The following is a 25,037-nucleotide window of genomic DNA, read 5'->3' as shown; positions in this document are numbered from 1 at the left end:
AATAAATAATTTATCCAAAGCTGCTTCTTAGGAGAGTAGCTAATACCCAATTTGCATGCCACTTTAAAAAAATAAAAATAAATGTAAAAAGCTACCAGGAGTGTGTTAGAGTCAAGCTGCACATTCAGAATCTCAAATGGAGTAAGCCCTTGAGTTTTTGCAAATTGACCCACGGTGACATAACGGTATAAAAAAAAAAGACTGCTCATTGCAAAGGGAATTACAACCCTACATGCACGGACTCACCCACACCCACACCCCTACCTAAAAGCGGCTTGTAAAGGTTGGTGAGCTTGGTGAAGGAGGGGAAGAGGTGAGGAAGGTAGTACTTCTTGAACAGACTGAAGAGAAACCTGAAGCCGGTATCCTGGTTGTCTTTGTTCTTCCACTCTAAACTGGACGCCTTTCAGACACAAAGAGGCAGACCGAGTCACAACACAGCCAGACAATAGGCCCCATACAAACTTGGTACTGGACACATGACTTTGTTTTTACAGGAAAGAATGGCCTCATTTGATTAGATTATGCATTTTGAAAGTATTAGACCAATCCCACAGAGTGATCCAGTGTTGTCTAGGAAGGACAATATTGTAGCAGGAGCCTCACCTGGACAACCATAAACTTGAGCAGGGTTTGGAGGATGTAGCAGGTCTGGTCGTCTGCCAGCTTCTCCCCTGGCACAGCTGGCACCAGTGGTGTAATCTCTTCAGGCACCACCTTGGCTGTTGAGCCAGAGAGAGAAACAGAGCGAGAGAGGGAGCGAGAGAGGGAATGAGGAGTGAAGACGGCCTTCATCTCACTCCAGCAGCCCATTTCATGAAATAATCAGTGTAGTTCCCCAGGACCCAGACAATCCCAGTCAGCTGCCCCAGCTCAAATTGCACAACTTCCAGATGGCACTGAAACAGGTCTGAACAGCAAACTGAGACACATTCAACTGTAAGGACAGGGGACCAGAAGATGGAGCACCTTGGGGTGTGCTGAGCGTGTGTGATTGGTTTTACTATCCTTGCGGGGACAAAGAGTCCAGGATAGTAAAACAAGGAAAATTCCAGACAACTGGGGACATTTTGCCGGTCCCATCAAGGAAAAAGGCTATTTTAGGCTTAGGTGTTAGGGTTATGGGCTAAGGTTAAGGAAAATAGGATTTTGAATGGAAATCAATCGCTTGGTCCCGACAACGATAGTAAAACAAATGTGTGTGAGAGACGTTGAGGGGTCTCACCATCGGGCGGGTTGGAGAAAGGGTTGTAGATGATGGTATCCAGGGTGCAGGGTCCTCTGGTGGAGGGCACGGCAGGGAAGCCTGGCACCAGGCAGGCGAAGATGAGGAACTGCTCCTCTGCACAGTTATTCTGCAGGGCCTGCAGCCACAGCAGGAACAGACGAATTCCCTCACATCTGATCTGCATGCAGGAGGACAGGGGACAGGTTACTGTACACGGAACAGGATCAGACTGCTCAGTCTCCTTCACAGTCACGTGGGAGTAACATGTGCAAGTTTGTGTTAGAAAACGCAAAACAAGTCTCACCTTGAACGAGTTTCCAGTGTGCAAAAGCTTTTTCAGAATAGAACCTGCAACGGAAAGCGAGAAAGCATGAAGAACAGAGGACAACCCTGACACCAACAAAAGAGATATGCCTTCCACCTGATGTGTACTAGAGACACAACACACTACTCTCTGCACATAGTTACACTTAACACAGAGAGACAAGCACGTCGGTCTGTTCCATCAGTAAATATTGACCTTGGGGGTGGTGATAAACCAGTCAGGGAGGGAAGGCTGCTCATTCTCCTGATGAAAATGAACATCAATTGCCTGGCGTGCAGTTATGAAGCCAATCAGGTCTGCGGTAATCAAATGAGACATTGCTCTGATTGCTAAATGCCTGCTTCTCCACTCATCAGGTTAAATCAATGCGTTGAAAAAAATGAAGAATAAATTGCTTCCAATCCCAACTCCTAGGCTCCAAGAGATTGGAAATGAGACATAAGGAGACCGAGATACATTTTCCACCAGGTGACGGTCTGTAAATGCTTGTTTCTCTAGTGGAGGGGGCCCTAAAAAGACATCACTGGGCCCTGTCTTTCTGCATCTGACTATAAGTAGGCAACAGTTGTCTAGGTGAGGTGACTCCTTAAGGATGAGGCTAGGGAAGGAGGGACAGGTTTTAGCTGGTGTTTTGTGGACTAGGGAGCGTGTTTGGGGACTGCCGAGGGAAGATGAGCCTCCATAGTGGGAGCAATAAGCCCCAGGGGTTGATCCGCGGCGACGATCTCTGCCTCGTCGCTTTAGGGAAACGGCTGACAAACAGAAGATTATAATTGAGGTTATCGCTGCTTGCGAGGCTGAAACCGAGCGACGCATAATTCAATTACCAATTTGCATTTCAAATGAAGCTCTCATTTGCATTTTTCATTTACCTCTCCTTCCGCGACTAATTATTTTCTTCTCACACAAACTGTTAAAGAGTGGTTGTGCCGATAATCTATGCTTCCGTGGTTTATTTCGGTGGTTGTCGTAACACAGGAGGGGACAGACCTTTGACTAATGTACCCATGCGGAAGAATGCAAATATTACCACTGTAGGCCTATTCAAGGAGGGTAGAGTGAGTACCAACTTAGAAACAGCTGATTCACTGGACATACCTATACTGTGGAACTGCCATCGGCTGTAGATTCGTTCTGGTAGAAGTTGCAGAATTTTCTGGAGAAGATGGGAAGGAACGTGTAAAATATTAGCACAAATGCCTGAAGTGTCTTTCTCCGTACAGACAAATCAGAACACAGAGACAGAGCAGAGAAACCTGATCACAGATGGAGAGAGGACAGAATTTTTTTTACTCGATAGGCTTTAAACAAGTCACTTTTGCAGTAATTTGCACACCACACACTAGACAGAGCCATGTTGCTAAGCTGCTCAGACATACATCCTAAACAGAGCCCACTTTAAAAAAGCATAGCAGCCTTGTCAGTCAACCAGTAGTCACTGCTGTCCGTTCCTCCTCCTCTGTGTGTCTCTGGCCTGCTATAGGGGTGGCCCCGGTGACACGGGACAACGCTGGAAATGTCATCACCTCGCCAACCATGAAATTTACAACTCAATTAGAGCGTGTGACCTTTCAGCAGGCTATAATTACTCCTACACTGAGGGAGGGGTTAACTGGGTCCCTCTGGGGGGATAAAAAAGAGATAGGGGGGTGAGGGTTGGGGGGGATGAGAAGAGAGGACACCACTGTGGAATGTGCAGTGTGTGGCGGCTGGTCCGGTAATGGCCAGTGGATTGTGGGTAATTGATGAACCACTTGGTAGAGCAACCCTACCCTGGCCTGCATGATAAAGCTCTGATCTGAGAGAGAGAGTGAGAGAGAGGCCTCTGAACATTAAGTCCTCACCAGCAGTAGCTATACATGCAAACTGAATTTGCAGTGAGTCTTGAGAAATAGAGACTGAAGGAAGAGTCCACACATGCAGAGCACGGAGAAAGAGCGAGAGAGACCAGATCCTGGATCAGTAGCCAAGAGGAGAGCAGCCATGCCACATTATGGCTTCCAAAACGCATCTCATGTTTCGAGTACAGCACATCTCGGTTTATCAACACCTCCCCCCGCTCTGTATTTCTCCCCTCCTCCACCTCTCCTCTCTCTCTCGTTGTGCATCTCTCCTCGTGTCTACTCCACTCTCCGTCTAAATCCCTCTCCTTCTCAGTGATAGAAACAAAAATCTGACAGCCATCACTCCTGGTGTCCCTGTGTCCTGGTTGACTCCTCTCTGATCCAGAGCGTGACGATACATGTCCTTCTCTATTGCACCTTTCTATTGATCCCGGCTGGGATTAGACATGCCCAGCTCCCAGCACTGATGCTCTCCTTGGAGATGCAGACATTACTCTAGGTGGTAAAACAGTGGGGGGTAAGTCTAAGCCTGTGTGGTTTCCAGAGAGGGAGGGTGGTGTGTGTGTGTGTGTGTAACACCCACCCTTCGTCCAGGGGAAGGCAGGGAATGCAGAGCAGAAGCGGGGAGACTCCCCGCGGCGGTGAGAATGGCAGCCGCAACAATGGGACTTTACTGGCTGATATGAAGCACTGTGAGCCTGACAAAGGGGCTGAGCAGAGCGGGCTGACTGAGTTACTCTAATCTGGAGACGTACTCCAGGCATAAAGATGGGGTATTACGGAGGGACGCGTCCGACTCCAACCACATTTACATGATCCGTACTTAGGTTTCCAGCCACAGGGCGTACATGACACAGAATACACTTCTACCAGAGGTGTCCCACAAGGGCTTTCCAGCGCTCACAGACAGCCTCAGGGGAACTTTGAAGACTTTGTTTTTGTCATTGTACCCACTGATTTAAGCTTCACTTTGGTAGGATGTAACACCGCACCTGTGGAGTCTTTCTCATCCCTTGTTTCGACGCAACAACGAGAAAAGTTGGTGAATAAGTCAACAGGATTCGGTGGAGTTTCAACTCATGTTAAGAGCGAGCGTACTTTCCAGAAAAACATGAGGAAACTTTTCTTAAACCAGCCAGAGACAGAGCCAGAGACAGTTTCTATAGGGCAGTCAGTCACAGTGGAGTTGGGAGTGAACGGCATGGCAGGCATGTGACCATCACAGCCCAGAGAGCCACAGCAGGCGAACAGAGCAGGGTCACAGTTCACTGTCATTTAATTCAACTATCGCGTGAACCTGCATTGAAAATGTTGGAGTAACCCAAATGTGTAGGACAGTTCAGTAGATCACTAGGCCTTCACCACCTACAGTGGTGAAATAATATGTGACAGTAAAATGTCCGGTCATACAGTGGAAGACTGAAAATGTTTCCAGGCCAACCCCACACAGTGTAAACAGTGGATTACTCATTTACACTGAAACCAAAATCACCAGCCGTTTGTAGAAGTAGATGCTGAGCTCAAATGATGACAGCCGATAGACTATCAAATAGAAGTAGGCCTAATATGGATCTGATCGGATTGGTTAAGTAGCCTACCAAACAGAGTTCTTGCTTGCGCGATATCTAAATTTGATCGTAACAAGCTTATCAGACATGCAATGTAGCACACATATAACCAAAAAGGCATTCGTGAAACGGCTTCATGCTGCTCTCTGACCAGTAGGTGGCAGCAACAACACGCTGTAGCTCTTCCTCAAGCTAATGATTACCAGTCCGATCAGTATTCACATATTCCACTGTTGTCAAAGTCAAAGCAAGCGGAATTCGCTGACCCTTACGTTTCATAGCAGGTCTTAAAAAAAAAAGCTTTTAATGATCAGCTAGGATTTGTTTTTGACAGGGCCGGCGAGTTCAACCCACTGCCAGTGAGGCAGAGTAGACAAATAAGGCAAACCCAGTGACGGTTGCCTAATAGATACCCAGAGGTTTAGACCATAATAGCAACCTACAAAACGAAGGCCTAGACTACTACTCGACAGCAATGCATCAAATGACAAATCTAAACTCTCTAGTGGTCAGGTGAAGGCTGACATTTATGCTATTTGGCAGACACCTTATCCAAAGTCACGTACAGTCAATGCGTGCATACCTTTTGACATATGGGTGGCCCCGGCGGGAATCGAACCCACGACCATTGACTTTGCAAGCGCCAACGCTTGTAAATAAGCATTGATACTTGCACCAGAAGTCTCCTGCGAAAGATCTGACAATCCTAATCCAAACCGGAGAGGAGGAAAAACACACAATGGCTCCATGTACATTCTCCTGAAGGATGTTGGCTGGTAGAAAACAAGCCAATAAAAAGCCATTGAGCTCTTTCACCCTTGATGCGGACGAAGGGGGGGATGAGGCCATTAACCCAGAGACACAGAGGAGAAGTATTGACGGGCAGCCACAATACAGGTTGACATTATTTTATTCATGACCTACTTGGAACATTCACATTTACATACCCAGCATTTTAATGGGTCGGCTCTGCAGCGAGCGGTTAAACTGACATCAATCACGGCCAATCGTCTGCCCCCGTGAGCGACGGCAGAGACTAGCACAGTAAATCATGAGAGCTGTGTAAATCGAGCTCGTTCCTCTCCTCCATGTCCTCTTGCCTTCATAACATGATTACCGTCCTGTCTATACTACAGCACTGACTGGAGAGTAGGCTGGCCTGAGTCCCAAGGGTCTACACACAGACAACCACAGTGTTCAGTTGCTGGCTGATATCCAAAAATAGTGGAGTAACATCAATTTAGCTCTCACAGAGCTCTCCTTTTCTATCTGCTCTCCTTTACCCAAAGGCATATTTGTTGCATCAAATAAGGTATATTAAAAACCCTCTGAGCACCACCCTATTGAAGTGTATTCTGTGTATTCTGGGGGCTTTCCCAGTCTGTAGGTCAGAGCAGCCTTGAGCTCAGAGTGGTGAGTCAGGGGCTGGGTGACGGATGGCTGTGCTCAGAGTGGTGAGTCAGGGGCTGGGTGACGGATGGCTGGGCTCAGAGTGGTGAGTCAGGGGCTGGGTGACGGATGGCTGGGCTCAGAGTGGTGAGTCAGGGGCTGGGTGACGGATGGCTGGGCTCAGAGTGGTGAGTCAGGGGCTGGGTGACGGATGGCTGGGCTCAGAGTGGTGAGTCAGGGGCTGGGTGACGGATGGCTGGGCTCAGAGTGGTGAGTCAGGGACTGGGTGACGTATGCTGGGCTCAGAGTGGTGAGTCAGGGACTGGGTGACGTATGCTGGGCTCAGAGTGGTGAGTCGGGGGCTGGGTGACGGATGGCTGTGCTCAGAGTGGTGAGTCAGGGGCTGGGTGACGGATGGCTGGGCTCAGAGTGGTGAGTCAGGGGCTGGGTGACGTATGCTGGGCTCAGAGTGGTGAGTCAGGGGCTGGGTGACGGATGGCTGTGCTCAGAGTGGTGAGTCAGGGGCTGGGTGACGGATGCTGGGCTCAGAGTGGTGAGTCAGGGACTGGGTGACGTATGCTGGGCTCAGAGTCAGGTCGCTGCCCGGATACTGGGGAAGCAGACACACACACTTCACTCGGAGGTCCCCTGGTTACAGAACCACAGGGCCACAGCCAGTCTCAAAACCCCTAAACTGGTCAGAACCACAGCCAGTCTCACAACCCCTAACCTGGGCAGAACCACAGGGCCACAGCCAGTCTCACAACCCCTAACCTGGTCAGAACCACAGCCAATCTCACAACTCCTAACCTGATCAGAACCACAGGCAGTACCACAACCCCTAACATAGTCAGAACCACAGGGCCACAGCCAATCTTACAACCCCTAACATGGTTAGAACCACAGGGCCACAGCCAATCTTACAACCCCTAACATGGTCAGAACCACAGGGCCACAGCCAATCTCACAACCCCTAACCTGGTCAGAACCACATCCAGTCTCACAAACCCTAAGATGGTCAGAACCACAGGGCCACAGCCAGTCTCACAACACCTAACCTGGTCAGAACCACAACCAGTACCACAACCCCTAATCTGGTCAGAACCACAGCCAGTATCACAACCCCTAACCTGGTCAATATCACAGGGCCACAGCCAGTCTCACAACCCCTAACCTGGTCAGAACCACAGCCAGTACCACAACCCCTAACCTGGTCAATATCACAGGGCCACAGCCAGTCTCACAACCCCTAACCTGGTCAGAACCACAGCCAGTACCACAACCCCTAACCTGGTCAATATCACAGGGCCACAGCCAGTCTCACAACACCTAACCTGGTCAGAACCACAACCAGTACCACAACCCCTAACCTGGTCAGAACCACATCCAGTCTCACAAACCCTAAGATGGTCAGAACCACAGGGCCACAGCCAGTCTCACAACACCTAACCTGGTCAGAACCACAACCAGTACCACAACCCCTAATCTGGTCAGAACCACAGCCAGTACCACAACCCCTAACCTGGTCAATATCACAGGGCCACAGCCAGTCTCACAACCCCTAACCTGGTCAGAACCACAGCCAGTACCACAACCCCTAACCTGGTCAATATCACAGGGCCACAGCCAGTCTCACAACCCCTAACCTGGTCAGAACCACAGCCAGTACCACAACCCCTAACCTGGTCAATATCACAGGGCCACAGCCAGTCTCACAACACCTAACCTGGTCAGAACCACAACCAGTACCACAACCCCTAACCTGGTCAGAACCACAGCCAGTACCACAACCCCTAACCTGGTCAGAATCACAGGGCCACAGCCAGTCGCACAACCCCGAGATCAACAAAACGGTATTTTATCTATGATTGAAATGCACTGTATTCAAACTTGTGTACTGCACACAAAAATAACTTACTTTTTATGTGTGCCTCTGACGAATTTCCAATGATGTCCTGTCCACTGACCCGTCACCTCTGCCATGAGGGAGGGTAAATAACCATGAGTCAGTGGGTCTGGGAGTCCTGTCATGTGACCACAGAGCTCCCGTCTTGTGACAATGACGCCAGAGGTCTAGAGCGATGTCCCATGACTTCCACCTACATACACTTGCTGTATTTAGTGTCGCTCTCCCACAGCGTTCCTCAACTGTTCCTCATCCACCTACTCAAATGTGCTGCAATTTGTCGGTACAGCAGGAAATGATCTGTAATTAGTTGAAAAGTGTGAAGACTGATGCTGATGTTCTGTATCTACACTGACTGTACAAAACATTCATGAACACCTCTTCTTCCACGACACAGACTGACCAGGTGAATCCAGGTGAAGCTATGATCCCCTATTGATGTCACAAATCCACTTCAAATCAGTGTAGATGAAGGGGAGGATACAGGTTAAAGAATAATTTGTAAGCCTTGAGACAAGCTGTGGACTGTGTATGTGTGCCATTCAGAGGGTGAATGGGCAAGACAATATATTGAAGTGCCTCTGAACGGGGTATGGTAGTAGGTGCCAGGCTCACCGCTTTGAGTGCGTCAAGAACTGCAACGCTGCTGGGTTTTACAGGCTCAACAGTTTCCCGGGTGTATCAAGAATGGTCCACCAGCCACAGGACATCCAACCAACTTGACAACTGTGGGAAGCATTGGAGTCAACATTGTAGAGTCCATTCCCCGACCAATTGAGGCTATTCTAAGGCCAAAACGGGGTGCAACTCAATATTAGGAAGGTGTTCACACACACACAACCTAAAGCATCTACATTCAGTGTGGCCTCCACATATGAACAACTGCAAGGACGTTGTCATTGACTGATTAGCCCACTTGTAGGCTAGGGGCAGATACTGTGCAGTCAGTGTGTACCTATTCTAGCGTGTAGTGTCCGCTGCAGTGGCCTAGCAAAAGCCTGCTCCCTCTCGGCAGTGAAGACACAGGGGAAAGTGAGGAAGTGATGGGGAGAGGCAGGCCAGGGCTGGGAGAAAGCAGCCGTTATGCCCACTGCCAATCTGAGAGTGAAGGCAGGCAAGTGTTTCATGGGAGGCAGCCAGGGTCGATCAAGTTCAACAGAGGTGGTATTCACAGCGTGACTTAGCAAACACGCAGCGTGTAGCGCAGGCCAGCAGCCCTCTGTCCTCAGCTTCTATGTCACGCTGCGACATCTCCTCTGACGGTTGCCTTTGAACGTGTGATACGCGGTCAATGTGATGCGTCTGGCTGAGAGGACTCGGTACATTGCTGTTGTGCATTAGATCTGTGCGTGAGATCATTCAAGAGAAAACAGGCATTTGACTGTGGCACTAATAGGTTGTCCAAAACATGGACTGAATAAGGGATGGCACGGACAACGGTTCGGTATTGCCAGGGGCAGGTATTGATTAGGCTGGTTACTGAACTCTTTAACTGTGCGTGTTAGGAGGTGTATTGAAGGGCAGATGTACAGGTATTGCTATGACATTCTGTGTCTGTGGCATGAAGAGCAGTACACAGGCTCTCTGCGCCTCATCATACCGTGGTGTAACCACACACACACACTACACGCCAGTGCAACAGTGCAAGCTGCCCCTGACAATGCCACCACACACAGAGAGGGCAGGGAGGTGGCGGGAGACGGCGGCAGGGGGTGGGGGTGCTGCGTTGAGGGAGAACAGAAAAACCCATTACCCCTCTAGCAGGCTCTGCTACACAGAGGATGACCCCCCCCACCCAAAACACCCTCAGAAAAGGGGGCTCACATACCGCACCACGGTGACAGTAAGGTCATCTCCACAGCACAGCCAGGTCAAAACAATTACACGATGGGGACACGTCAAGCAGGCCCAGAGATGGGGTCTTAGTTTGACGGATGGGGAATCTGTAGCCTAGTTTCTCATCTTTCCTTGGAGAGGGGAGACAACTGGAGCTAGGAGCTTGGAGAGGGGGGACAACTGGAGCTAGGAGCTTGGAGAGGGGAGACAACTGGAGCTAGGAGCTTGGAGAGGGGAGACAACTGGAGCTAGGAGCTTGGAGAGGGGAGACAACTGGAGCTAGGAGCTTGGAGAGGGGAGACAACTGGAGCTAGGAGCTTGGAGAGGGGAGACAACTGGAGCTAGGAGCTTGGAGAGGGGAGACAACTGGAGCTAGGAGCTTGGAGAGGGGAGACAACTGGAGCTAGAAGCTTGGAGAGGGGAGACAACTGGAGCTAGGAGCTTGGAGAGGGGAGACAACTGGAGCTAGGAGCTTGGAGAGGGGAGACAACTGGAGCTAGGAGCTTGGAGAGGGGAGACAACTGGAGCTAGGAGCTTGCTACCTTTAGTGAGGTATCGGGAGACTTACAGGGATGAATTCATGAAGTGGGTTATTGAAGGCAGAGAGATTCTTTATTCTTGGCCCGTCTGTCAAACCGAATGATAAAGTGTGTCACAAAGTGTGGAGTCACTAATGGCTTTATCCTTGCAGTCATCCAGTCACACACCCACCTCTGTGCTGTCTGGGGATGACTTTATGGTTGATGGACGAGCCTAACTAAAACTGATGATACAGACCTGCTACAGTACTAGGGGCATTGCAGTTCCCAGCACAAGATGTCGGCAATTTGAATCTGATCCAAAAGTAAGAGTACAAAGACACAGCACAGAAGGGCCCCGACAACAGGCACATGCCCTCCCTTGAGAACAGAAGGAAATAAACCTGTGCACACCTTCAAAACCTTCTTCTGGGAACTTATTTCCAGGCCTTTTCTACTGTACAAATCTATCCCCTTACACTGTGAAGTGAATGCATTCTTTGGGGGCCGAACACAAAACGACACCCATAGGTGCCAGGCGTACGCTCGCAGATAGACCTGGTATATCAAGTCCATACTGTTATAAACAGCCACGTACGATCCAACATGTCTAATCTAGCAGCTCAGAGAGAAGGGAAGACAGTGTGTCAGTTGAGGATCAAAGCTGTTCGTATCGGTCCTGTACACACTACTCAGTGAGCTTATCTTCTCGGCACACTGTAAAAGCACACGGGGCTAAAGGGGAACACTCTTGGGTTAAGCTGCTTTCAATATTAGTTATTTTTCAAAGGATAACTTAGAAATATTTTTTTAAAAGGCATGTGGAATCCGAGGCCATATGACTGGGCGCGTGTGGAGGGAGACAGACTTCTCATGCTGCGGAGGGAGGCAGAGAAAGCCAGACTGAAGCCTAGCTTCGTGCCACATGAACAGACAGAGAGCACTTCCTGTCAATACCGGGTTGGATGTCAGCTTGACTGGAGCCCAGGTTTTTAAAATGTACGGAGAGAGGAGTTCAGTCAGGTGAAAGTCAGGTATCACAAATACAGTTTGAACTCCGTTGGTGAAGTTCTCGCTCAACAGTCAATACAGGAGAAAGACTGTAAGCAGCTGACTGTCAATAACACAGGACATCACGTGCACCTGCGATACCAGCATGCTAATAAAGCACAATATATATAGCATGTTCTGCACCTCACACCCGTAAGTTTGCGAATAACAAGCCAAACGCAGTCCACATATGGGGATACATTTTATGTCAAATGATAATACGTTGAAGATGCCTGGGTAGCTCTCAGACAGAGTGGAGAAGGGACAGGCAACTTGGACTGGAGTGGGGGCCACAACAAATCTGAACTGGCCACAGTGGCTGCCAGTTGCCCGTCCCTGGAGTAGAGTATATGGCCTGCTGACACCGTTAAGCCTCGATCTCACACTGGGAGGCCAGTGGGCCCATGTCCAGACCACAGCCCTGGGCTCCTCTTCCTCTGTCCTGCCCTGCTAGAATGACCTCTGTCGACACAGTGAGAAGAACACTCCCCTCACACACAGACTCCATTTCCACTGAAAGGACCTTGACATATGCTCTCTTCTAGCTTCTCTCCACCTCTCTTCTAGAGACTGACAGCTTGTATTGTTTGTATTGGAAACTGCCTGTTTGTATTGGAAACTGGAGCTGCTGTTTGAGTCAGGTGGGAAAACAAGGTGGGGGACTTTAACCTCCAGGAGAAGCACCAGACTGGAGAATGACATCAGTCAAGCTGTTTATAAACCATGTAGCCCACGCAACACTCATCTCTACTGAACAAAAACCCTGCAAATGAATACAGTACACAGCAAGGTTTTTGCCATATCTGTGTGCAGCCTTCAACACTGGTGAAAAACAATCAAGCAGGGTCTATTTATTCCTTAACAACCCCCTTTCCTTTTCTATTTGAGGTCAATTCAGGAAGTAGGCAGGCAGGTCGAATTAGCACCAAGGAAACGGTGTTGGCCCCTCCCTTCAGATGACTGCAGAGCTGAGTAAACAGGTTGAAACGCCGTAACCACAGAGACAGATCTGATCCATGTCTACGGCTGGAACTGTCACTAGACATCAGACAGGGAACCATCAACATGATTCAGAACAGAAAGGTACAGCAACTTACTTCAAAAATAAAGAGGATAGAGTCCAGCTCCTCCCTCTGAGATTTGTTCCCTGAAAGAGAGAAAAGAGTCAGTTTCATCCATAAGAGGAAAGACAGTTCAACATTGGGGTTTGGAACCTGTCAGAAATGTGTAGTTCATTTCACTTCAGTGGTTTCCAAACTTCCTTCTGTAGTCCAGCATCTGATTATCATCCAGATCACTTTTGTAAGTCCTAATTGATCACAACACTCGGGATGCGAGTTCTCTCTTACAATGAAGTGAGACATATTGACTTGGATGAGAACTGGCAGACCCTGCAGCTCTCTAGGGCCAGGATGAATGTGACTAACGTACTTCATCATTCCAAAGCCCTGACAGTTGTGTGACTTTCATGATCTTGTCTGTGTACTATAAACCCTTCACAGTGTGTGTGTGTAAGTAAAAGACGAGTTATGAGCACTACAACGAGGCAGCTGCTGGTATACCGGCGGTCACTTCCTCCCAAGGTCATGATCAAAATAGAGCTAGGGGCTGAAGCTGTGAGGAGGACAACGCGGAAGCTGAAGTCATCCCTCTCAACCATGTCATCAGAACAGTGCTTTAAAGAGTAGTGAGGGTTAATTATTGAAGGCCCTACGATGGAGCATGCATTAAACATGGGGGTAGTCACGCAGGGCTCGGTAAGTGCTGGAAGGGGACTTGGGGAGAGGACCCACAGAGGGGTGTGCGTTACAGAGCCCATTCATCAACAAACAGACTGACAGCAGGGGGGGAGAGAAGGCCCTGTCCAGAAACCACCCCTGGCTGTGCCGTACCCACTAAGCACTTAGATCGGAGGGTAGTGTAGCGCCACCTTGGGTTAGATAACGGGCCAGATAACGGGCCAGATCAAGCTCTTCTCTGTTCTCCTCCCTCTATCTAAACAAGTTTACCTAGAGTACGTCTCTGAGAATCCTGCACTAAACTCAAGGAGTAATGTCAGTGTGGAGTGTGGTATGTGTTTTGAGAAGGAGAGGGTTCTGGGAAATGTACTGTGCTGTGATGCACTTTCTAGGTTATTATTAGCTCCCAGCAATACTAATCCAGGGTTTCCCAAAGTGAAGTAATGCAGAGGTCTGCATCCAGAATATTGCTAGCAACAAACTAAAAAGTTTGTAGGGTACTGTCACGCCCTGGTCTTAGTATTTTGTGTTTTCTTTATTATTTTGGTCAGGCCAGGGTGTGACATGGGTTAATTATGTGGTGTGTTTTGTCTAGGAGTTTGTTGTAGGTATGGGATTGTGGTTAGTAGGGTTGTCTGGAAAAGTCTATGGTTGCCTGAAGTGGTTCTCAATCAGAGGCAGGTGTTTATCGTTGTCTCTGATTGGGAACCATATTTAGGCAGCCATATTCTTTGAGTGTTTCGTGGGTGATTGTTCCTGTCTCTGTTTGCACCAGATAGGCTGTTTAGGTTTTTTCACATTTGTTGTTTTTGTATACTGTTCGTGTTTTCATCTTTATTAAAGATGTATACAAATAACCACGCTGCATTTTGGTCCGATCCCTGCTACACCTCCAGGAGAAAGAAAACCGGAACAGGTACAATGTAATATTATTCATCCACAATTTATGTTCTTAAACCCTGAAATGCACAACATGGGCCTGGGAGGCTCACAGGGATATTGGTATCCACAGCACTCAATCATTGATTAATTTCCTCAACTCCATTCTTCCTGTATTCGCCAAAAATGTTGTTCTCTGCACCAAGGCAACATGTGTAGAATTGTGGGAAATTAGATTGGAAACTGCAACATGTTCTCTCTCTCTGATGCCAAGAGGGGGGCATTTAAAATGTTCTTTCCCAGGACCCGAGACTTCTTCCTTGCTGAGCGGCCTTCAGGTTATGTTGATATAGGACTCGTTTTACTGTGGATATAGATACTTTTGTACACGTTTCCTCCAGCATCTTCACAAGGCCCTTTGCTGTTGTTCTGGGATTGATTTGTACTTTTCACACCAAAGTACGTTCATCTCTAGGAGACAGAACACGTCTCCTTCCTGAGTGGTATGACGGCTGCGTGGTCCCATGGTGTTTATACTGGTGTACTATTGTTTGTACAGATGAACGCGGTACCTTCAGGTGTTTGGAAATTGCCCCCAAGGATGAACCAGACTTGTGGAGGTCTACAATTTGTTTGAGGTCTTGGCTGATTTCTTTAGATTTTCCCATGATGTCAAGCAAAGTGGCACTGAGTTTGAAGGTAGACCTTGAAATACATCCACAGGTACACCTCCAATTGACTCAAATGTCAAAAAGCCATGACATCGTTTTCTGGAATTTTCCAAGCTGTTTAAAGGCAGTCAACTTAGTGTATGTAAACCTCTGACCCACTGGAATTGTGATACAGTGAATAAGTTAAATAATCTGTCTGTAAAAATTTTGGGGAAAAATTACTTAGGACATCTACTTTGCCCATGACACAACAGACTTGCCAAAACTATAGTTTGTTTACAAGACATTTGTGGAGTGGTTGAAAAACAAGTTTTAATGTCTCCAACCTAAGTGTATGTAAACTGTCGACTTCAACAGTATGAAACAAACTGTAAAATAATGACATTCCTATAGTTCCCCAGAATCCCCACTGTGGGCTGAGGTGGTGTTAAATTAAATTTGAACATGTAGTACATAAGCTCTACATCTTCAAAATCAGACATGCTTTTAAGTTATGTACCCAGTAGGTTCCTCAGGTCCTCTGGCACTGGCCTTTTAACTTTACCAAAGCCTAGAACCAAGAGGCATGGAGAGACAGCATTTAGTTACTATGCTCCCAGCCTCTGGAATAGCCTGCCAGAGAACCTGGGGGAGGCTGAAACTGTGGACATATTTAAAAGAGATCTTAAAACATCTTTTTAGCTTTTCTAGTCTTTCAGTTTTTATTGTGATTCTTTCATTTTTTTATCCTCATGTTTGTTGTGTAGTAAATGTATATAATTTATTTAAGTAGCTTTCCCTGTGAAGTACATTGTATTGCATTCATGTCTGAAATGCATTATATAAATAAAGCTCGATTTGATTTAGGGCTTTGTGCCTCGTCTTGCTAGTTGTCTTTTTCACCTCTGAATGGTCCCAAAATCACCTTGGTTGCACACTCAAATCATTAACCTGCTGCAATGTAATACCAGATCTGAATTTATGTTACTCTAATTGGCTTTGAACAGCTAAGGAAAGTAATGGAATGAAAACTACAACCCCCCCCCCCCCCCTGCAGAATTGAACACACCGGCTCTGAACGAGCTGAAAACGTCATTACCCTGCTAATTATACACTCTACTACTGGGGTATTTTACCCAGCTAGTTATACACTCTATTACTGGGGTAGTTTACCCAGCTAGTTATACACTCTACTACTAGGGTAGTTTACCCAGCTAGTTATACACTCTACTACTGGGGTAGATACTGGGGTAGTTTACCCAGCTAGTTATACACTCTACTACTGGGGTAGATACTGGGGTAGTTTACCCAGCTAGTTATACACTCTACTACTGGGGTAGTAGTCATAGGCCCTGTTTTAAAACACACACAGGCAGCACACCCTTCCTTACCTTTTTGCTTTAAGTTACTTTCCAGTGTAATGAAATTTTCATAGAAGATAAAATAAATCTGCGAACAGTTGCTTTCGAAGAAGGTCTTCAATTCACTCTTCTCAATGATATCTGCAAAAGGAAACAAACAAAACACAAGGATTGTTGTTTAGTGAAACTGGCCAAAATGTAAAAATCGCTGCCATTACAGTCTAACAATGAAAGATTCCAGTGAGAAGAGTACCCATAATTCTCTCCCGTGTCTCAAACATATGTTGTCATACATAAATCAGAAGCTTAAACATCCTTGGTAATTCAGCGGATGTGAGGATTTACATAACAGCACACCAAGGGGTTTGAGAGGGAAACCGTCTAATTAGGCTAGCCCACCATGCTATAAAGAAAGCGGTTAACTCCGTGGATGCTGTCTGTTTAAATGGTGTAGATCATTAAAGGGGGGGGGGGGGGTACACGTGGAGGACGGAATCCCCAAGGAGCATCACTGATGAGCAGGGACATACTGAGGTACAGGGGAGGGCAGAGCCATAGAATTTTAACTGAGAGCGTCATCTGTCAACGGGACTTCTGGAATTCCAGAATCTGGGACAACCTTACTTTAACCTGCATTCCGTACAACTCTCCTCCAATCCTCTGCATAACACCTTGATTCAACGATGGTTTTTTGTCTTTGTTTGTTTGTTAAATTAGTTGAAATGAAACTAATAGCTCACCAAACTGTAAAAGCTCTTAGCCATGTGTGGTGTGTGAGCGGTGCTGTGCTGGTGGTTGAGGGTGATCTGTTATGGAGATGGGGAGAGAGTGTAGAGGTTTCCAAGGCCAGGGTCGAGGCATGTTGACCTCAGGTGATGTCTGGGGGAACAGGACCAGCAGCAGTCATACATGCACAGTAGGTCTTGGCTAGCTCTAGCCTGCTAGCAGATCTATTCTTCAGCCAAGTCCTCTTGTATTCGCTGGCATGCTAAAAAAAACATGACAAAGATGACTAAAAAGCACATCGCTCTGCGACCAGGCTAGAATATCATCATGTTGGATGTAAACCAATTAGACTTCTTCCCCCTAATTGAGCAATTAAGATTCACCTTCTGTTGAGGCTCTAGTCTGTCCTGGTCCTCAGTTGTGTTCAATACACCATCAACCACCAGTCAACTGGACGGGGCCCGAAGGCCCAAACCAAGCCCAGATAGTCTCCAGTAAATGGCTCAGGGGGACTGCTGGTAGTTGTATCCAGCCAGCCACTGTGGGACAATGACAGTCTGTCTTGTGATTTATGTTTGCCCCCAGATTAAAACACCGATAATGAAGAATCATGGATATCGCCCTGGCAATAGAGTTTGAACCGGTGTTCCATGGATCTGGCCCACAGTTAAAGGCAAACAACGGCCATCACAGAGTAAATGGTCCTGGATGAGACAGGAGCTGCTCTTGTCCATAGTTCTCAGGTTAATCTGACTGCAGCTCTGATTGAATGGAAAGACATATCAGGCCTTATTCGGGGCGGCAGGGTAGCCTAGTGGTTAGAGCGTAACCGGAAGGTTGCAAGTTCAAACCCCCGAGCTAGGTACAAATCTGTCGTTCTGCCCCTGAACAGGCAGTTAACCCATTGTTCCTAGGCCGTCATTGAAAATAAGAATTTGTTCTTAACTGACTTGCCTGGTTAAATAAAGGTCAAATCAAAAAATATTCTCACAATCATCTGCAACAGAGTGGAAATGCAGCACCACAATACTAGGCTAACTATTAAAACCATAACAACAACAACAACAACAACAACAAAACAGCAGAGCAGCCCATTTTATACGGCAGTATTCCCATGTGACACATGGAAAAACACACAGTAGCACATAAATCAGTAAAATGTTGGGACTAGGGGGGGAGACGAGAACACAAGAAAATGTAGAGCAGAGATAACCATTCCCCAGCCTGCATACTCCTCCTTTCATTACATTCTGCAGATCCCCGACCAGCTATAGACAGATTTCCAAATCCTTAAGCAATGTTTACAAAAATAAGAGAGTACTCGATCAGGTTAAACATCACACTTGACCTGACTGCCCTAAGCAGTGTGCCAAAAACAACAGCATGGCAAATAAGTCTCCTTCACACAAAGTGTCATATTTCGCAACAAGGGAAATTCCATTCAGATCCTAATAACACACTGGCATAATACCCTTTCCTGCACACATTCACTAGCAAACTAAGCACTTTCGAAAGATTGTGAATCATTTGGGGGGGGGGGGGGGGGGGGCTTAACACTGCCTCTCTCCCGACATCCATCTTATCTCTCCCTCTCTCATTTTGTATGCAGTCACTGAGCTAAATCACTGTCCTGTAAGTTCACACCACACTGTCATACTTAGGTCTCTATTCAGATAGGGGCTGGAATAATAACACACACACACACACACTGTGCTCTGCACCTTACCAGCTCTATTCCCTGTGACAAAAGACAGTACAGACCCAGTACCAAGGGCCAAGGCAGCGCTCTTATCTCAGCCCCTCACATGGTCCACTTTTCAGCACTGCTCATTGTGTTGGAGCGCTTCCTGCCTACCGCTCAGGAATACATGTTGACTCATCAGCAGCAGTACCCACCCACTAACCCACTAGCCTGCTGGGAGAGAACAGGAGAGGACCAGCAGGCACATCCTCAGGGAAGGAGGGAATCAGGAGGGCTTGAGGGTCGTGTGTGTGTGTGTGAGAAAGAGAGAGCATAAAAGAGAAAGGAGTGCACGCGGCAGGTCATTGGTCAGGTGATAAAGCCATTCCCAGGTCACTTCCTCCCATATTCCTGTCCTACAGCTGTCAGGAGACCCACTAACCCCACTAACCTTTATTGTCCAGGGGGAGTTCTTCTTTGGACAACAAAGTAGATTCAGAGTGGCTTAATACAAAAGGAGTTGTGCATACATGCAATAACAAACATGTTGTTCTAACGACTAGCCAACTTGGCTGGTTTGGAAATTGTGTGCCTGGGAAATTGGAATGTTGAACTTCTAGTCAACAACCAGCATAGTTTCCATGTCTGTCCATCATCAACATATGAATTTGATAGATTGACCTAGATCTGTGTTTACGCCAATCCCTTGAACATGAGGCGGTGTGCGTGCGTATGTGTGCGTGCGTGCGTGCGTATGTGTGCGTGCGTGCGTATGTGTGTATGCGTGCGTATGTGTGTGTGTATGTGTGTGGAGTTGGATCATTTCTGTTTGACGTCCTGCATGTCACAGACCCATCAGAGCCTGTCATCCGGCTCTTTCTACCTCACACATCAACTCACTGCTCTCCATCTGCTCAAACCAAACCCCTCTCGCCAGGTTGTGGAGCGTGACGGATGGAGCAAGAGACAAGTTCACAGAGAAGACGGGACGATTTCTGACAGAGGGAAGAATTCTCAAGAGATCTTCCATACAGACAATACACTGTTTACACTGGTGCATTTCAATGGACTTCCTTTGCACGGTTAGTGCTTTCATGAGTTTTGGTAGGGCTTTATTGAAACCTGTGGGGACCCCCACCCCCACCCCCACTCAATGGGCTCTCAGTTCCCTTGTTGCCGTGCCAACGGACGTAGAACCGGTTCTGCAGGTCTGAGGAATGCAGGAGGCTGATGTTATATTGAATCCTTCAGAGAGACTACAGGATCAACACGGAGCTGAGCTGCCTGATTGCATGATGAAACAGGAGGGGGAACGTGGCTAACACCAGCCATTCATCTGTCATCTACACACAGCACTGACTGTTACGGCGGATGGATGGATATGTGAGGAGAGGAGATGTCCTGCTGTTCACTGTTGAGGGGAACAGGGACTGCTGCTCCTCAGAGAGACCTTTGTGTGTGGAAGTGAGCGAGTGCCAACATTTCACTGATCCCGACACAATAGCACCTCTCTCAGTACAGAGGAGCAGAGAGGAGAGGAAGGTGTTGGTGCGATTGTTGAGTGTGGCTAAAGGAGTTCGGGACAAGTTCAACAGTTCAACAGCAGAGAACAGACTAGATATGAATTATGATTTTTCAAGGCCGATACCGATTATTGGAGCACCAAAAAAACGATACCAATTAATCGGCCGATTTTTTTTGAATTTATTTGTAATTTTATTTTACCTTTATTTAACTAGGCAAGTCAGTTAAGAACAAATTCTTATTTTCAATGACGGCCTAGGAACAGTGGGTTAACTGCCTGTCAGGGGCAGAACGACAGATTTGTACCTTGTCAGCTTGGGGATTTGAACTTGCAATCTTCCGGTTACTAGTCCAAGGCTCTATTCCTGTTACATTGCACAACCTTCAATGTTATGTCATAATTACATAAAATTCTGGCAAATTAGTTCACAAAGAGCCAGGAGGCCCAAACTGTTGCATATACCCTGACTCTGCGTGCAATGAACGCAAGAGAAGTGACACAATTTCACCTGGTTAATATTGCCTGCTAACCTGGATTTCTTTTAGCTAAATATGTAGGTTTAAAAATATTCTGTGTATTGATTTTAAGAAAGGCATTGATGTTTATGGTTAGGTTTTAGGTTGGAGCAACAGTCCTTTTTTGCGATTGCGCAACGCAGGACACGCTAGATAAACTAGTAATATAAACTAGTAATATCATCAACCATAACTAGTGATTATGATTGATTGATTGTTTTTATAAGATAAGTTTAATGCTAGCTAGCAACTTACTTTGGCTTCTTACTGCATTCGCGTAACAGGCAGGCTCCTTGTGGAGTGCAATGAGAGGCAGGTGGTTAGAGCGTTGGACTAGTTAACTGTAAGGTTGCAAGACTGAATCCCCGAGCTGACAAGGGAAAAATCTGTCGTTCTGCCCCTGAACAAGACAGTTAACCCACCGATCCTAGGCCGTCATTGAAAATAAGAATGTGTTCTTAACTGACTTGCCTAGTTAAATAAAGGTGTAAAAAAAAAATAATAATAATTTTAATCGGTGTCCAAAATTACCGATTTCCGATTATGAAAACTTGAAATCGACCCTAATTAAATCGGCCATTCCGATTAATTGGTCCACCTCTAGAACAGACCCGGGGTCAGTTCTTAATCCAAACAGTTTATTTGTAATTCCACTCGGCCAATCGCTAATCCGCCTCTTGGCAATGGCAGTCCGGACACATAGCTAATGCTTTGTAGGGGAGGTAGTAACATATAGGCCATATCCCAGAGGAGTTAAGAAGTGGGCTACCGGAGTAAGTGTTCTACACTGAAAATTAAACCCCCCCCCAAAAAAAAAAACTGTTTACGAAATCACAACGGAATACGAAAAGGAATCCTACCTTGGGTCTAAGTATTTCAAGCGACTGACTGTTCCTGATCGTGTGCAGGAAGATCTCCTGTTGTCAGTCAGAGCAGAGCAGCTGTTGAGTCCCCATGAATAACAACCTACAACAGCTATTCAGATGAGCCGATACCTGATGGCCATATTAAATATTCAAAGGGAGGTAACTCAGGAAGAGAAACACAACATGTTCTCCACGCTGACATGTATAGTGCTGACTGTCTATCCTCACTGTTCTCTCCGACCGGCTCCAAAACGTCAGATAACATCGGAAAAGTCACGACTTTGACACCTAGGTCTCGGGATGTCACATGACATCACGTCAACACGGGAGTCCTGTCTGCGTCGGTGTGACCTCAGCACCTTCGACGGTTAAACAATACAAGACCACTCCGACATGCCTCCGGACCAAATCAACTAGACCGGAGACACTAACACAATTCGAATGCTTTTGGTGGAGAAAGTGAATTGGGTGAGAAGCATGCATGGTTGACATTCTAGACTAGTGAATGTTTAACGGTACCTACATTACAACTAGGAGGTGATCTAACTCATTAAGGGTCCACTGGTGTGTGCATTAGGCCTAGCCAATCACGTTGAACTGGTCATCCAGTCATCTGAAGCCGCATGGATATTTACACTGCACTGTAAAAACATCTGGACACTTAACCTGTTCAAACTGAAACACTTCCTGTAGCCATAACGACAAGAAGCCATTTACTGTAGAAACGTGTGTGAAATGTTCCCTAGCTGCAGGGAGATGAACGGGAGCCATTCACACCAAGCAGAGTCATTAATATGCTATGTCACATTCATACAGGAGGACCTAGCTGATCAACCTGTGATCAGACAGAGACTCATTAGCATTTAGACCTAGCTGATCAACCTGTGATCAGACAGAGACTCATTAGCATTTAGACCTAGCTGATCAACCTGTGATCAGACAGAGACTCATAAGCATTTAGACCTAGCTGATCAACCTGTGATCAGACAGAGACTCATTAGCATTTAGACCTAGCTCTGTCCCTGCTCTGGCCGCCCGTCAGGAGGAGTGAGATATAGGAGAGACTGAGGCTCAGAGCAGGGGGGGGGGGGTCTTTAACCAGGCTAACTCGCCTGGGGGCAACAACATAGAGCTGCTGCTAATGTGGAGGCTGATGGATGGATGCAAGGTTAGCTACCTGAAACCCCCATCACTCTGGCCCACACACAGAGAGAGAGACAGACACAGAGAAAGAGACAGACAGAGACACAGCAGACAGAGACAGACATACAGAGAGAGACAGAGAGACAGACGGACAGAGACACCGACTGACAGAGAGAGAGACACCGACTGACAGAGAGACAGGGACAGAGAGGGACAGAGAGACAGGGACAGAGAGAGACAGGGACAGAGAGAGACAGGGACAGACAGAGACAGGGACAGACAGAGACAGGGACAGACAGAGACAGGGACAGACACAGACAGACAGACACAGACAGAAAGGGACAGAGAGACAGAGAGGCAGACAGAGACAGGGACAGACAGAGACAGGGACAGACAGACAGGGACAGAGAGACAGACAGAGACAGGGACAGACAGAGACAGGGACAGACAGAGACAGGGACAGACAGAGACAGGGACAGACAGAGACAGGGACAGACAGAGACAGAGACAGACAGGGACAGACAGAGACAGACAGGGACAGACAGAGACAGACAGGGACAGAGGGACAGAGTGAGAGACAGACAGACAGGGGCAGAGAGAAAGACAGACAGAGACACCGACTGACAGAGAGACAGGGACAGAGAGAGACAGAGAGAGACAGGGACAGAGAGAGACAGACAGACAGACAGGGACAGACAGAGACAGGGACAGACAGAGACAGGGACAGACAGAGACAGGGACAGACAGAGACAGGGACAGACAGACAGGGACAGACAGAGACAGGGGCAGACAGAGACAGGGGCAGAGAGACAGACAGACAGGGGCAGAGAGACAGACAGACAGGGGCAGAGAGACAGACAGACAGACAGGGGCAGAGAGACAGACAGACAGACAGGGGCAGAGAGACAGACAGACAGACAGGGGCAGAGAGACAGGGGCAGAGAGACAGGGGCAGAGAGACAGGGGCAGAGAGACAGACAGACAGACAGGGGCAGAGAGACAGACAGACAGACAGGGGCAGAGAGAGACAGACAGACAGACAGGGGCAGAGAGACAGACAGACAGGGGCAGAGAGACAGACAGACAGGGGCAGAGAGACAGACAGACAGGGGCAGAGAGACAGACAGACAGGGGCAGAGAGACAGACAGACAGGGGCAGAGAGACAGACAGGGGCAGAGAGACAGACAGGGGCAGAGAGACAGACAGGGGCAGAGAGACAGACAGGGGCAGACAGACAGACAGGGGCAGACAGACAGACAGGGGCAGACAGACAGACAGGGGCAGACAGACAGACAGGGGCAGACAGACAGACAGGGGCAGACAGACAGACAGGGGCAGACAGACAGACAGGGGCGGGCAGAGAGACAGACAGGGGCAGAGAGACAGACAGGGGCAGAGAGACAGACAGGGGCAGACAGACAGACAGGGGCAGACAGACAGACAGGGGCAGAGAGACAGACAGGGGCAGAGAGACAGACAGACAGACAGACAGACAGACAGGGGCAGAGAGACAGACAGGGGCAGACAGACAGACAGACAGACAGACAGACAGGGGCAGAGAGACAGACAGGGGCAGAGAGACAGACAGGGGCAGAGAGACAGACAGGGGCAGAGAGACAGACAGGGGCAGAGAGACAGACAGGGGCAGAGAGACAGACAGGGGCAGAGAGACAGACAGGGGCAGAGAGACAGACAGAGACAGACAGACAGACGACAGACAGACCGGGACAGAGACAGACAGGGACAGACAGAGACAGAGACAGGGACAGAGACAGAGACAGAGACAGAGACAGGGACAGAGACAGGGACAGGGACAGACAGACAGACAGACAGACAGACACACAGACAGACAGACAGGGACAGATGGACAGACAGGGACAGATGGACAGGGACAGATGGCCAGACAGATGGACAGACAGATGGACAGACAGATGGACAGACAGATGGACAGACAGATGGACAGACAGATGGACAGGCAGATGGACAGGCAGATGGACAGGCAGATGGACAGACAGATGGACAGGCAGATGGACAGGCAGATGGACAGGCAGATGGACAGGCAGGCAGGCAGACAGACACACAGACAAGGACAGAGACAGGGACAGACAGGCAGGGACAGACAGGCAGGCAGGGACAGACAGGGACAGACGGACAGACAGAATTGTATTTTAAAACAACATACTTTTTCTCTGGTTTTGATTCAGTGCTGGTGCCTTGGGCCAGAGAGAGATGGATAAAAGAGAGAGATACGGGCCCCCCCCCATTGGAGGTGTAGGCTTGACAGTAG

General features: G+C 48.0%; 1 protein-coding gene across 6 annotated transcripts in view; it reads right to left on the bottom strand.

Annotated features, from left to right (window-relative positions):
• Positions 1-25,037, bottom strand: part of ralgapa2 (Ral GTPase activating protein catalytic subunit alpha 2) — a 163,140-nt gene that overhangs the window by 114,981 nt on the left and 23,122 nt on the right. For 4 of the 6 annotated variants that reach the window (XM_036962847.1, XM_036962850.1, XM_036962846.1 and 1 more), the window contains exons 2-8: positions 16,324-16,434; positions 12,762-12,811; positions 2,652-2,709; positions 1,533-1,576; positions 1,226-1,406; positions 607-722; positions 247-403 (exon numbers count right to left, since the gene is read on the bottom strand). In XM_036962847.1, the coding sequence (XP_036818742.1) occupies positions 247-403; positions 607-722; positions 1,226-1,406; positions 1,533-1,576; positions 2,652-2,709; positions 12,762-12,811; positions 16,324-16,434 (717 nt within the window). The remainder of the gene's footprint in view (positions 1-246; positions 404-606; positions 723-1,225; positions 1,407-1,532; positions 1,577-2,651; positions 2,710-12,761; positions 12,812-16,323; positions 16,435-25,037) is intronic. The other 2 variants (XM_036962845.1, XM_036962849.1) reach the window with 1 other exon arrangement.

Source organism: Oncorhynchus mykiss, chromosome 25 (assembly GCF_013265735.2).
Source record: "Oncorhynchus mykiss isolate Arlee chromosome 25, USDA_OmykA_1.1, whole genome shotgun sequence".
Lineage (NCBI taxonomy): Eukaryota > Metazoa > Chordata > Actinopteri > Salmoniformes > Salmonidae > Oncorhynchus > Oncorhynchus mykiss.
Note: the sequence above shows the minus strand (reverse complement) of the source record. Positions and strands in the feature narration are given on the sequence as shown.